Below are 15,968 nucleotides of genomic sequence, written 5' to 3'. Positions count from 1 at the left end.
TTCAAAGAAATGGGAGACAAACTCACAACCACAAAAATGTGACCAATAAAATAAAAAATCTTCGTTCTACGTATTACCAAGAACTTAAAAAAAATAGAATCATCTAAAAGATCTGGTACGGCAGAAGATAAAGTTTATAAACCGAAAGTGCCGTGTTTTATTATTTTACACAATCGTCTTCATCTTTTTGTGCGGTCAAGACCAACGGAATCAAATTTAGAAATAGTAAGTAATATTTTAAATATTATTTATTTATAACTGAATCGCTAACAATATGTTATGCTATTTTATCATTTGGTTCTGCCACGGGACTGCCCCATTTCCATTAAAATATGCACAGTAATTTTCACGTACTTGTATAGCTTCATTTGAAGGACGGGAAGGACGTAAACTTGTTATGTGACGTAGACCTTGATTAACATAATCTCGCCAGCTTCCTTGTGTTGTAGTAAAATTCTTCAGATTTTCTTGATCAACCAATTCGGAAAAAATATAGTTTTTGGACGTTTTACGAAGCCAGTTGTGTAAGATGCAAGTAGCTTTCACTAACTTAGTTGCTTTTTCTAATGTCAAGTGAATAGGTTTCTTGTAAACCCTAAAAGTACTTGCCAATATAATTATTATAATTACATATTTTCTGTTCTAAAGTTAAATTTCTTCTGCTGTATGGTTTCACAATAAATGAAGTAAGAGGGAAAGCTTCGTCCGCAAGAAATACAGTATCTATGGAAGCGACAATAAATCGTTTTCGATGACATGCTTCAAGGAACTATTGCTAAATACGCCACCATCCGATGCTCTTCCTTTTGACCCAATATCAATATAATGGAAACAATAATCATAATCAACTGCAGCTAACAATATTATACTAAAGTGGTTTTTATAATTGAAATAATCGGATCCACTATTTGGTGGAGCTTGTATATCTATATGTTTGCCATCTATGGCACCTACACATTCTGGAAAATTCCATCTTGTATTAAAACCATGTTCTATAACTCGCCATTCTTCCTCAGTGTTTGGAATCTAAAAAAACTTAGAATTATCTTTCTTTGCAGAATAGTCCACGTCAAAATGAAGAGGAAGAATGTCAAATAGAATCTCAAACTCAAAATGATTATACTGAAACATCTCAAACCACTGAAAATTGTGATGAACTTAGCGAAGATACCCAACAAGAAGCGCCTCAAAAAACTTCATCATCTACTGCTATGGCAAAGCCAACATCATCTGCTGCTATGCCAAAACAAACATCGGGAGGCTATAAACGAAAAATGTTGGCAATCACTCATGCATTGGATAAACTCGACGATATTTCGACCAGAAAAAAAACGGCACCTACTAAGGACAGCTTTGATATATTTGGTGAATATGTGGCAGCTACGCTTAAAAAATTACCACCTCCGATGGCGGCAGAAGCTGAAATGAATATTCATCACGTATTACATAAAATAAAAGTACAAGCACTTCAAGCTCCACCAAGTACACATCCCGTAAACGTCAACCTGGAAACGTCAACATTGGGAAGTTCGTCATCAAGACTTTCAAATTACAATCAAAGTGACATTTCAGATATTTCTAGAAGTGATTCCAGCTTACATGAATTCCTATTATTTGACGAATAGCAGAATTAAATATTTGTTAACAATAACATAGATGCGTTTTTATACGTACTTAGTGTAATTTACTTACTTTAATATACTCCTCTAACGCATTATAAATTACTTCGCAAACGTAAAAAATTTACTTATAGAACTTTTGGGAACTCTAAATATATATTTTAAGCTTCCAAAGCTATCACCAGTTGCAAAGAACCGTAAAACTATTTCCAGTTTTAACCTTGCTGAAATACTTTTTCGGCAAAGCGAACTTTTTTTAATTGCAGGTGCTACTTTTTCTAGCAAATATTCAAACTGATTTCCATCCATTCCTAAAAAATTTCTGTAACTTGTTGAATCTTCAGTTCTTAATTCACAACATAATGTAGTAGATGCTCCAAATGTATCGCATCTTTGGATCCAGTCATGTACCCAGACTTTACGGTTTTTCTTTTTTATGAGTTTTCTAAGTTCTAGACCTATTATTTCACAAACCACTAAAGTTGCTTCCATTTTACTCATGGTGTTTAGTAGCTCGAATTCGACACACTGTTGAAATTCAAATAAAATGCCAACTGTTCTCGAATTTGAAGAACTGTTCCAGTACTCGATAGCAATCGTATTCCAGCTAATCGAATACGAACTCGTTTAAATGTCAACGCAGCTTTAAGGAGTAGGAGTAGGCAGTTACGAATTGATCCGTCCGTGTACTTATCTTTCTATTTAGTGGTCAGTTAGTGTTAGTACTTGAAACAGTGGGTTTCGTATAGGTGGTGTCTGCAGAAAATTGTTGACGTATACGGTTTTGTAGACTGGGTGCAAGTACTCGTGTTATTATTCTGTCTAAAAGTTTTTATAGTCTCTTTTTGCTTATTGTAGATAAGAATTTCAAAAAAGAGCAAGCTAGATGGTTAAAATTGATGGAGTAAGTCCTAAGTGACGATGAAATGATAATGATAACGACGATGAACAAGGTGAAGTTGACAACATTGAAGAAAGATCAGAGGATGGTGACAGCGGGCAGGAGTTTAATGAAAATATAGAGAATTAATTATTACCGTGATCCATATTTCGTAGGAAAAGATAATATAACAAAATGGAAAAACATCGTCCACTGAAAAACTTCAGAATGTATAGTGCTAATATTATTCTACAATTACCCGGAGTAAAAATGATGTAAAATCTAAAAAATAACAGGGATAACAATCATATGATCTTGAAAGATCTTTGGAGAACTGATAGCAGCGGCATTTCGACTTATTATAAATAAAACGAGATTTTATTTTCTTATGAGATGTGTCGGATTTGATGATATTCGAACTGGGCAAGAACGAATTCAGTTAGACAAATTGGCTTTATTGAGAGAACTGATGGATAAGTTCAATTCAAATCAGATCAAAATACTATTCTCATTCTTCATGTGTTACAATACATGAAAAACTTGAAGTATTTCAAGGAAAATGCAGCTTCAGACAATATATCCCTTTCAAGCCGAACAAGTATGGAATTAAAATTTTCACAATATCTGATACCAAATTATTTTATACCAGCCACTTAGAAGTGTATGTAGGTAAACAACCAGACGGGCCCTTCCAAATAGATAACAGTGCAAAAGCAGTTGTAAAAAGACTTTTTCAGCATATAAACGACACCAATAGAAATATAAACACAGATAACTGGTACACTAGTATAGAGCTTGCAGACAACCTAAAATCAAATAATTTAACTTTATTAGAAACCATCAGCAAAAACAAAAAACAGCTCCCTTTGGAATTTACTGTAAATTCAGATCGGCCCATCGGATCCTCGATGTTTTGATTTGTTAATGTAATAACAGTTACTTCTTATATACCAAAGAAAAATCGCAATGTTCTACTAATATCTACTATACACTATGGAGATAACATTGACCCTACATCTGAAAAACTTTTGCAAAAATGATTTTGTCATGTAACCAAACAAAAGGGAGCGTAGATATGGTATGTAGATAAACTATGCGCTCAATATTATTCTGCTCGTGCTATTCGACGATAGCTAATGTTACTTTTTTTGTAACATGTTAAATGTGGCTGCTATAAACGCTTTTATAATTTACAATAGTAATAAGCCTGGTTTCTTAACCTCACGTAAAGAATTTCTACTGATGCTATCAATGTCCCTTCGTCCCTTGTGAATGCCTGTCAAAGAGAGATCTATTTTTATGAATTTACTGCGGACCATTAAGCTGAGGTTGCAAGAAATCTGTGGTTTGGAACCAGAACAAGGACCATCAGAGAGGAGGCTCAGAGCCATTGGTCGCTGTAATTTGTGTAATTGAAAAAAAGAAAAAACAGAAAAAGGACAGAAAATGTAAGTACTTTTGTCATCATTGTGGAAAATATCTATTTTGTATTTTGAGAATGACTTCTGAAGTAGAAACGTCAATAAACTTAAATTTTAAATTACGAAAGTAGAAATCTAAAGATTTCTATTGACAAAATTAAAATCTAGATTTTTGCTTTAATCTGTGCTTTCTAAGAATTGCAAATAACACGCCTTTAGATCTTTAGCAACGTCTGTTTTGCCTTGCAATTCTTAAAAGGCACAGATTAAAGCAAAAATCTGAATTTTGGTTTCGTCAATAGAAATCTTCGGATTTTGACTTTCGTGATTTATTATCAGATGTACATACCGTCCATACTGAAGCCATTGTATTGTTGCGTTCTTTTCGACAGGAAAGATTGTTTTCACTTTCAGAGCTTCTGTAAATACTATTTTAGGACTCATCATTCTCTGATGAGTCCTAAAATAGTATAGTATATGCTATGTGTGCTACCTGTGTTGAAAATTGGCGTTAATAAAATATAATTAGGTTTTGTAGCGTTTTACAACAAATATGTCTTTAGCTTTTTGTTAGTAAATAATTCCCTTTTTTATTGCACTAAAGCCTCAACATAAAGAGAAGTACGTCACTAAAAGTTGTTTTTTTTCTTTATTTAGTTAATATAATTAATAAAGATAGCATAATAAAAAAAGGCAAAAATCAAAACTGTATAAGTCACAAACTGATAAAAGCAAACCTGGAACTCTAAACCGTGTGCGAGCACTTACGTCCTAAATTTTGCTACCAGTAATGGAAGGTTAAGAATCACAGATGTTCCTTCTCAATAATATATCTGGATATCGTAAATATGATTGGTGAGTGGTCAACCGAGAGTTCAAAACAAGATTGTAAAATTTGAAGTTCGGATTCAGTAATTTCCTTACTGACACAAAAATCGACATTCTGTTTTTATTGATTGGCCAATATGTAGGTTTACATGTTATTATATATCTGAGGGTGTTTCTGTTTATTGTCATAATTTCTTTTTTTCATGGAAGTCGTCTGTTGTACACCAGTCGTACTGCAGCCAGTTGGCTTATTTTACATCTATTTCTATATGATACCGATTTTAAGATTCTAGAACCCTGTACCAACTTGTACAGATTTAGTGGGTGGGTACCATATGTTTTTGTAGTCACTTGGTAGTCACTAAAAAATACCTGTGATCTAAGGCTTCGCAGTCATGCAAGATATGGTTTGCACCTTAAATCTTCATAAAACCAAGTCCAGTAAGGAAGCCTGTTCTGACTCTTAGCTGATTGCCTTCGAATCCAGGCTTTTTCCCGGTCATGGACGATGTTATGTTCCGCCAGTCTGTAAAGTTTTTCTCGACATTTTCACACTAGCCTAGAGTTCACCTTAGGGCTTATGAGTGCCCACATGGATACTGGGCTATCTGTAAAGATATTGATCCGCTTTAGTTCGAAAGCCCCTATTTCTCTTACACACTGAAAGATTCCAAAAACCTCTGCCTGAAACACAGCGGTATATTCTTGCATCCAAATATTCTTGCATCCAACCCTTCTGCAGTTTTAGACCCGTCTGTATACAAGGTCTGGGCCGAGTATCACCTCTGACCCATCCAGCTCGTGGACATATGTCCACTTGGAAAGGTACGAGTGCCATATGGTTAGAAATCATCATCCATTAAATTCGGTATCCCTAGTTTCATTTATAATCTTACTATGTCCTGATCTAACCGGTACGTTACTCAGATTTTCTTGCAGTCTATAATATCCCATTTTTGAATTTCTCAAGTATATGTAAACGAGTTCGGCTAAGTAGGACCTCCATAGCTGCCATTGCAGTACCCCTCATAGCCCCTGTGATTCCAAGACAAACAAATCTTTGCACCTTGCTTAGTTTGAGGATGACACTTTTTTGCTGCACCTTTGGCCACCATATCACTGATGCATATGTATTTGGTTTTACCACCATAACATTTCCAGTTTTAAACCCCATTAAGTGTTTCTGGCTTAAGTAAGTCTTGTTTAAGTAGGTTAATAATAATAACACTATTATTATATTTAATTAGAAAAGAAATACGTTTTATTGTTTTACAAATACATCTGTAAAGTGTACAAAAACTGGAGTCATAGTCGTTGACCCCATAAGCCAATACCCTAAATCCGATGCGTCAGCACCTGAACTATGTTCGACCTGAATATAAAAGTGCAACTTGCGAATTATTGTTTTATTTTCCAATGTGTAATGTATTTCATTTTAATTAATTATTATTCAGTCTGATTTAAACTTTGTACAGTGAACTCTGGTTTCAACATTGTAACTGTTAAGTAACGTAATAAAGTTTATTCTCTCGCATTTGTAAATTAAATAATTATTTTTTAAAAATCGTCCCTGAAGGGCAGAAACTATTAGTCTAGTGACAAGTGACAAGTAAGTCATCAGTCATCAACAAAAAGAAAACGTGTTACCAATATACATAAAATATTTATTGCACTGAATTCTACAGCAACACCCCCTCTCAATTCTACCAAAGTTCAAATGAATTAAGTACAAATTGCAAACAAAATTACAATAAACTAATAAACTGTAAAATTAAACATTAGTTTTAGAAACATCAAGCAATTTCTCAATAATTCAAATTGAGTAATAGGCAATGCCTTGGTCATAATTCTAGCTAACTGTTTGTTTGTAGGAACATACTCAATAACACAATTTCCTTTATTTACCATATCATTTACGAAATGATGTTTTACATCAATATGTTTTGAGCGTTTGGTCTCATAAGGTTGAGCAATTTTTATGCAACCTTGGTTGTCCATGGGATATTGAAAATCAAACATTTCTTTTAAAAGTTGACCTAAAAACAAACACTTAGTCATACACGCAGCCAGAGCCAAATATTCGGCTTCACTGCTACTAAGAGCAACTTCTTCTTCTTAAAGTGCCTATCCGTTCCGGACGTTGGCGATCATCACGGCTATCTTGACTTTGCTTATTGCAGCGCGGAACAGTTCAGTGGTAGTCGTGTTATACCACTTTCGCAAATTTTGAAGCCAGGAAATGCGTCTTCTTCCCGGTCCTCTCTTACCATTTACTTTCCCTTGGAGAATCAGCTGGAGAAGGCCGTAACGTTCTTGATTTCTCATTACATGACCTAGATATTCCAACTTTTTAGTTTTGACGGTCATGAGAATTTCACATTCTTTCCCCATTCTACGCAGGACCTCCACATTAGTAACTCTGTCAACCCAGGATATACGTAAGATGCGCCTATAACACCACATTTCGAAAGCTTCGAGCCGATTCATAGATGCAACAGTCAGTGTCCATGCTTCCATTCCGTAGAGCAGAACTGTGAATATGTAGCAGTTCAATAGACGGCATTTTGTTTTTAATAATATGTCTCGACTGTTGAAAATAGTTCTCATTCTAACGAATGCTGATTTTGCTTTTATTATTAGCTGTTTAATTTCTGTTGAGTGGTCCCATTGGCTATTTAAATTGGTGCCTAGATATGTATATTGCTCGACTCTCTCGATATTCTGTTGGTTGATTGTAAGTTGAGCGTTTAGTATTGGTTTTTTACTAATTGTCATAAATTTGGTTTTCTTTATGTTAAGAGCTAGTCCGTATCTGTTGCTGACTTGTGTTATGCGATTTGTTAATATCTGTAAGTCATTCAGATTATCGGCAAAAACTATAGTGTCATCTGCATATCTAATGTTATTCAACCATTCACCGTTTATTAGTATTCCTTTCGCACAACCGTCTAAAGCTTCCTTAAATACCCATTCAGAATAAATATTGAACAACAATGGAGACAAAATACAGCCCTGTCGTACTCCACGTTCTATTGCAATTTTATCAGTTAACTGGTCTTCTATTTTGATTTTGGCCGTTTGATTGTAGTAAATGTTTCTGATAATTCTAAGATCTTTGTTGTCAATTCCAATTTCTTGCATTAGAGTCATTAATTTGTCATGTTTTACTCTGTCAAATGCCTTCTGGTAATCTATAAAGCATACGTATATATCACAATTCACATCCCTGCATCTCTGAAATAGCACCTGTACAGCAAAAAGGGCCTCCCGTGTTCCCAGAGCATCACGAAATCCGAATTGTGTTCTTGTTAGTTGTTCCTCACATTTTGTATATATTCTTTTGTGGATGACCTTTAGAAATGTTTTAAGTAAATGGCTCATAAGGCTTATAATTCTATAGTCTTCGCACTTTCTCGCATTGGGTTTTTTTGGAAGATTTATAAAAGTTGACACTAACCACTCTTGGGGAACCACGCCCGTATCATATATACTGTTAAATATATTTGTCAACCATTTTATGCCATCATAGTCCATAAGTTTTAAGAATTCTGAGTGAAAATTATCAGGGCCTACTGCTTTAACATCTTTGGTGCTTTTGATGGCATATTTTACTTCTTCGACTGTAAATGGTGGTCCAGATTCGCAATTGGTGTTTGTTGTAATACCAGTGTTACTTCGTATATCTTCAAAAGTTTTTTCCACGTATTTGATCCAAATATCTCTTTTATGCTCTATTTCCAGTACTGTTTCCCTGATTATCTGTCAGGAATCCAGTGTTCTTGTGTTTATATAAGCCTGCCGCTTCTTTAATATTTTTATGGAGGTTAAATGAATCATGTTTTTGTTGTAATGACTCTATCTCTGTACACTTCGAGCTAAACCAATTTTCTTTTGCTATTTGAATAGCCCTTTTTATTTCGTTATTTATGTTGTTGTAGTAATTCTTATTATCTTTAGCGTTTCTTCTGTCTTCCATCATACATAGAATCTCCTCCGTCATCCATTCCTTTTTATTTGTTCTTTCAGGTTTTAAGTATTTTTCTGTTATTTCTTGACTTACTTTGTGCAAATTTTCTAGTTCTACATCTGTGTTATCTGTTTCTGTACGGGCCCATGGTTTTTCTGTACGAGCCCACGTTTTTTCTTTTAGGTGTTTTTGTACCTTTTCCTTTACTGTTTTATTTTTCAGTTGGTTAATATCGTACTTCATAATTTTTGGTCTTTGAACTTTCTTTAAACTAAGTTTCATTTTGGCGATAAGTGGATTGTGGTCCGAATTTATGTCGGATCCCGGGTACGCTTTAACAGATGTTATAGAGTTTCTAAATCGTTTGTTAATAAGAATATAGTCTATTTGATTTCGTACTGTGTGATCTGGAGTATCCTGGGGAGATTTCCACGTATATAGTCGTCTTGGAGGAAGATCATAAAAGGTGTTTGTCACTACGAGCTGTTCTTCAGTTGCAAATTCAATCAAACGGTCTCCGCGTTCATTACGTTCCCCTAGACCAAAGGATCCCACTAAATTTCCACTTTGTCCTTTGCCAACTTTGGCATTAAAGTCTCCCATTATTAGTATTATTTCGTTTTTCCGAATCCTTTTGACAATATTAGTAAGGTCATTGTAAAATTCTTCTATGATTTCTTCTGGGGCGTCCGCTGTAGGAGCGTATACTTGAATAATGTTTGTTTTTATGGGAGTTGTGTTTAGCTGTTTGGAGTAACTAACGATTGTTTTTTAGAACACCATGTCATTAACACCGCTGGCAAAATCTGAGTCAGCATACGCATGAACAGAAACTTGATCATTTTTAGTAAATTTATTGTATATTAAACCCAACTCGTTAGAACAGTTCAAATAACGAATTACATCGAATACAGTACCTACTGAATTGTACAGCAACAAGTCTTTAGTCTAATAATACCCCAAATATACCTAACTTCACTCACCAGATTTAGATGTGTACCATTTAGGCTTAAAGGACCCACTCTCTATAAAATCTTCCTTCTGGCAAATTTCTTCATTTTGGACTTCTGGGAGCTTATGTTAAGCCTTAAGTACATTCTGTAACTAGAGTCCAGACCAGATCGTCCGTATAGCTCAGGTCATGATGCCGGTCTAGCTACATCCATGACTATATTCTACAAGAGAGGAGATAAAACTCCCTCCTGTAAACAGCCTCTTCTATTAAGATTAATTACTCTTAATTATTATCTAAAATCTTATAATATAAATGCTTAATTCTTAAATATTAATAAACTCAGGGCAACTGAGAGACCATTTATATTGGCCATTTATATTGACCCCCTCACGTAAATAAACACGTCGAGAAACCTCCTCACTTAAATAAACACACATGTTGACATTGTAGAAGACACGGCTATTTTGATATTTAGTTATATAAATAAATATGGAGTACTAAAACACGAGGTATTATTATTGTTTCGTTACGATTCACGCTGGTGCATTCATTTATCATTCGAATCAATATTTGTTTGTAGTTGTAGTTGGGCTAGTATTATACTAGCTAGTAGTTATTGTTAGAGTTCTTTTCGTTTATAATTTAATAATAAACAAGTTATAGGTACAACATATTTATCTGAAACCGCGAACAAGAGAAACGATAGAGGCTCATTGATGTGGCGTTGCCTAATCTATTATTATTTTAGAGGTTTGTTTTTGAGCTGTAAAATTAATAATCTATAATTACTGTAATTGTTTTATATTATATTTATTATCAGAGCACTAATACCGTAGTTGTTTCAGGTAATTGATAAAATATATTTTTAGGTGAAGTTATTAGTCATTATCATTAAAATGAACAAAAGTCTGTTAAATTAGAAAGCCAATAATAAGCCATTTACGTTGAATAAATTGTTTTCAACGGTAGTGGTAAATGCTTATAAAAATATACTTACCAGTTTTGATCTATACCTACTTACCAGAATTTGATTGAAAATCTTTGCTGTCAGAACCTTCGTCTACATTGATAACCATATTAATCCCAACTACATCAATTTGTGGCCCTTTTGATATTAACTCACGTTCAGTTGCGATGACTTATTTTTTTTTTTTTTTCATTCTTCTACAAAAAAAAAAATTCGTCCGATAGCTGCTGTATTGAAGTAAGTGTAAAGTCTACATTTTTGGCTCCCACATAGGATTTCAAAGCTGCCCAAACCATTTGAATAGGGTTCAAATCGGGATGGTATAGTGGGAGTCTAAATACATCATGTCCTTGTGCTCGTATATTTGTATCGATTGTTTATTTTACATAACGAGGTTTATGCAATTTTATTATGTTATATAGATCAGGCTTAACATTAGGATCAGGATCAAAATAGAAGCAGTATATAGAATATTTTTTTTCTCCGAGCCATTCCTGCATAACACACTTCTTCGATGAAGATGTGAGACATTTATCTTCCTGTATATTAGGGTGAGATGCATTATCCAACACTAATCACACTATTTGGAGGCAAGTTACTCAAAATTTGTTCCTCCAACCATTTTTTAAAATTTGTACAGATCATGTCCTCATGATAGGCTCCAGATTCTGTCGCCGACTTCCACCTCAAATAAGATTTAGGAATAAAACCGTTTTCATTTTCTCCCCCAACAATAATTAAACGTTGCCCTTTTGACACGGGTTTTTAAAGTCCACTATTACTGGAATCACACCAAATGTTTTTGGAAATATGACTCGTTAATAAATAAGTTTCGTCAGTAAATACTATAAATGTATTTGCTTTTCTAGATTTCTTAATGTTTCTTAGCTATTACAGCCTTAAATATCTAATTTCATGTTTTTATTAACATTTTTTTTATTGTAGACTGTTTTTTTTTCAGCGAAATCCAAGTCTATGACATTCCCTTCGTATACTTTCTCTACTTCCTGTATAATTCAGTTCGTTTACAAATTTCTGATAAATTTTCTTAATTCTGGGAATTTGTTGATCGCTAAGATGAAAATTATATATCTGTCTCCGTAAGATATCTTGATCATATGCATCTAGCTGTATTTTTGAGGACTTTTTGTCGTTTATTGGGGGTGGAGAATCCAAGTGTTTCTCCATTTTCAACCTCTCGACTCTCTTTAGCGATTTTTTACGCAGGGTATACTGACACCTATAAACATTTACTATTATATAAACTTTTTTCTCTTATTCGATTATTTCATATCTTTATATAACAGCATCTCTTTTTATATTTGATTTATAACAAAAAAACTGTAATCTAAGTTTGCAAAACAAAACATATTTTTTTTTAATATAAATATGCCATCAATTTACATATGAAAGCAGCTACTCGTTCTTGTACTGGGGATAACTCAATAAGTAGATTTCCTTCTGCTTCCTGTTGCGTAAATTTTAAAACAAAGTATATGATTTCCCGAGCTTGTGCTCTTATCCGATTTTGTACGACACTTACGTTATTCATTCTAATAAAAAATATTTCACCTCTTAGTTTTTGATATCAAAACTCTACAAAAAAATAGTTCACTAATTACAAAGTTATCTGGCAAAGTTGCCAACCTACTAAAATTGGTGTTCAATGCTAACTAAATAGATGTTTGCGTCTCTCTGACTTTTAGGCAACTGAAAAGTAATTTCTTGAATTACCGGATAGAATGACCTTGAATGTTGCAGCTATTTGTGTCCATCTTATAATATATCAGTGCACTGAAACAAAATGCATTTTATTATAAATTCAATTACTAACTAAGGACCTAAGACCCATCACATCATTACCAGTACACACTCTGGCTACTTGAGCTGACATTGTCTCCCCCAATAACGTTGCGTATATCACACGGCACATACATCTTTAACATGCAGTCTATCCATCTGCAGCTTGTTTTATCTATTTCTTTTAGACGAACCGCCCTTGTGATTGCTTCGTAGGAGGTGTTATGGAATGCTCTCTCTATATCTCTAGAAACGCACATAAGGCCACCTCTTGGTTTTCCAGAACGTATTCTACTCTCTGTAGGTCTTGCCAGATTTAGGTATAAAAGCCATCTTTATTAGCCTCCATGCTTTTGGTATGAAGCACAGTCACAAGCTAGCTAGCAGTATCATACATAATCTTTTGTACAGAAGGGAGAAAACCTTGTGGATCCTTGACATCTTTACAGTCTATTCTATCTACAGTTTCCTACGTTTAGTATGTCTAAATGATCATTCATGTAGTAATGACTCACTTCTTTCATGGTCTTTGTACTGCCCCAGGTCAGATAGTGGGCATTCGCATCAAAGTCGATGACTAATTGTAGTAAATTTTTCCTGCAAACTCGCTTAAGATTTTCCAACTCCCTTGATGGTGGTTGTTCGGGATCATCATATGGGAGTTATGCTGATCCGAGAATTGTCTCCTTCACACCTCCTTCCTTTATGATCTTCATCTTTACGGTGGTTAAATGCTTGGAACAAAAATTTATCAACGGCAGTATTTTGATATGTCGTTTCACTAGTATGCACTTTCTCGGAACTTCGGGGCAGATCGGCTATATAAGCTCTACACCAATAATAGACCTCTTATTGTGCACTGGTAAACCTAAGGCTACATTGAACCTTCCCATAGCAATTGCCTTATATATTTGTCTGGCTTTAGAAGTTATTAATCTGGATACCAGTAGGTATATTTCGCATTAACAAGCAATCTATAACCGAGTGAGTTAAAAAATTCTTGATATTGCTGTTAGTTTATAGTGTGTCGCAGAGGCATGTAAATTGTAATAAGTGTCAGAGAAATATTCCAGTCTTTTATGCTAACACTATACCAGGCAGGGAAGACTAGAAGGAACGTGTACCTATGTAAGTGAAAGCTAACTGGTACAGTAATGGGTCAAAAACATCGGAAGCTGTAGGAGCAGGTATCGTAGAGACAAAGCAAGGGCTACATTTCCCAGAACTCTATTTAAGAATGTCACAATTTTCCAGGCGGAAACAACGGCAATCCATCACTGAGTGGATGGAATAGAAAGGCAGAAAAGAACGTACCATTTAAAGCAAACTCTATCGAGTTTAAATCTGGATAATATGGTGAGAGCCCCAATACGTCATGTCTTATTTATAATACTTGAATCAAAAACTACTTGGTGCTTTATCCTCTTAAATGTTATGATAAAGTGTATTGTCCATCACGATAATACTGTTGGGAGGTAGATTACTTAACAATGTTTTTTCTAACCACTTTTTGTAGTTCACATTATCATCTTAATCCGATGATATGAATTACCGATAAAACCTACTTCGTTTCCTGTAACCACAAACGTTGATCAAACGTTGGCCATTTGAGAGGGATTTTTCAAGCACACTGTTTTTTCAATCAGTCCAGCTATTACTGCGACTATGGCTGAAAGAAAACACAATAAATCTTTTTTCGTTTTTAAACTATTCAATTTCACAGAATTGACCTCTTTAGTGATGCAACATACACAGAGATGGTGGTTCCCATCCTGCTTGATGCCAATAATGCCCTTAATATGTATCATGGGAAAAAATCGTGTCCAGGCTGAGAGAATTGGGCGTTAGTATCTGGTCAACGTGGTTAACAGATACTTTACTGAGAGATCCTTAATGGAAAAAGATACCAGCATCAGGTTGTCGCAGGGTATTCCGCAGGGTTCGGTACTAGGTCCCACCCTGTGAATTGTTCTCTACGACGGGGTGTTGAGGCTACATATGCCAAGGGATGCACTCTTGAAGCTTATGCCAATGATCTCGCATTGGTTGCAAAGGCGAGTTCGAAAACGGACATGGCTAATACGACTAACACAGTACTGCGTCGTATTAGTAGGTTGATCAGAGAGAACGATTTACAACTAGCACCTCAGAAAACTGAGGCGGTAGTTCTCAAATGGAGCCGGGATAAATCCTCTCTTCGCTTTATAGTGGAAGAAGTGAAGGTTGCACCGGTTATAAATCTCTGAGTCTGGCTGTCGGAAGAACTGAGGTTCGAAATACGAAAAAAACGGTGGAGAAGCCAAACCGAAGTTGGTACGGCTAATGTCGAACATTGGAGGCCCAAGTAGCACCAAAAGAAGGATGCCAAATGGAGTTTTCCAGTAGATACGCTGCCCACGTAAAGTATAGCACACTGAACACTGCGAAATACGCCAAGTTGATGAAGACTTCGTAAAGGCGAATGCTTCTTAGACTATATAGCGCCTATAGGATGGCCTCAAATGAAGCTCTGTATGCCAATGGAGCGGTGATACCGCTTGTTGTAGAGGAATTACCTAACGTTGTTTGTAAAAGAGTAAAATTCTTGAGAACTTATAAAGAAACGAAGGATGAAGGTATATACCAATCCGTGTTTCTCGATGAAACTTGGATATTTCAAAATGGGATCATTGGTCATTCTTGGCAAAATGAGAATATAAACAGTGTTAAAACCACTAAAACGAATGGCAAAAGGTTTGTTGTATTAACAAGTTGTTATATGAACAATTAAATAATATCATTGCAGATATATTATACTCCATGCTGGAAATGAAACCGGATTTATAGAGCGCGCTGAAGCAATATTTTGTTCAAAAACTCAACTTAGTGATTATCATGGGGAAATGAACCAGGCAAATTTCTTGAAATGGTTGCTGCAAAACTTAGAGAATCCTTCTCTAATTGTACTTGATAATGCACCTTATCACAGTATGTTATTGCATAAAACTCCAATTACAGGATGGTCAAAAAGTGCTATTGAGGAGTGGTTGATAAAAAAAACATTCCCTATTCCCATATGATGTTCAAAACAGAACTATTGCGCATCGTTTCTCAGTAAATATACAGATATAGTCTTACATATAAATGTCATTTATTTTAAACATTTTTTTAGAAATAAACCACAAACCAAGTATATAATCAACGATATGGCAGAACGGTATGGACACAAAGTTTTACGTCTTCCTCCTTACCATTGTATCTTTAACCCTATTGAATTAATTTGGGGCATAGCAAAAAATTATTACAATAGGCACATTGGTAGAGATGGTAACAGCGCTAACAACTGCCTAACCATGTGGCATGAGGCACTTTACATGATTACTCCTGATATGTGGAAAAACTATATCAATCATACTGAGAGAGAAATATTTAAATGGTATGAGAGAGAAAGAACATTTGATCGCCAAAGAAGTTAGTCCAATAGTAATAAATGTTAATAGTGGAGAGAGTGACACTAATGTGGAATCAGATTCAGAAAATGTTTAGTTCGTT

General features: G+C 34.9%; 2 protein-coding genes across 3 annotated transcripts in view; one reads left to right on the top strand and one right to left on the bottom strand.

Moving 5' to 3' along the window:
* The window catches only part of LOC140439581 (uncharacterized), a 345,093-nt gene that overhangs the window by 120,214 nt on the left and 208,911 nt on the right, over positions 1 to 15,968 (bottom strand). The window lies entirely within an intron of this gene.
* Positions 89 to 1,625, top strand: LOC140438255 (uncharacterized). Its single transcript, XM_072527950.1, has 2 exons — positions 89 to 225; positions 1,059 to 1,625. Exon 2 carries the CDS (start codon positions 1,212 to 1,214, stop codon positions 1,623 to 1,625), a length of 414 nt encoding a protein of 137 aa, XP_072384051.1. The 5' UTR covers positions 89 to 225; positions 1,059 to 1,211.

This window comes from Diabrotica undecimpunctata, chromosome 4 (assembly GCF_040954645.1).
Source record: "Diabrotica undecimpunctata isolate CICGRU chromosome 4, icDiaUnde3, whole genome shotgun sequence".
NCBI classification, from domain to species: domain Eukaryota; kingdom Metazoa; phylum Arthropoda; class Insecta; order Coleoptera; family Chrysomelidae; genus Diabrotica; species Diabrotica undecimpunctata.
This window is presented reverse-complemented; position numbering and strand designations above follow the sequence as displayed.

Excerpts from the sequence above, each read along its gene's own strand:
- LOC140438255 (XM_072527950.1), top strand. The coding sequence starts at position 1,212 with ATGGCAAAGCCAACATCATCTGCTGCTATGCCAAAACAAACATCGGGA.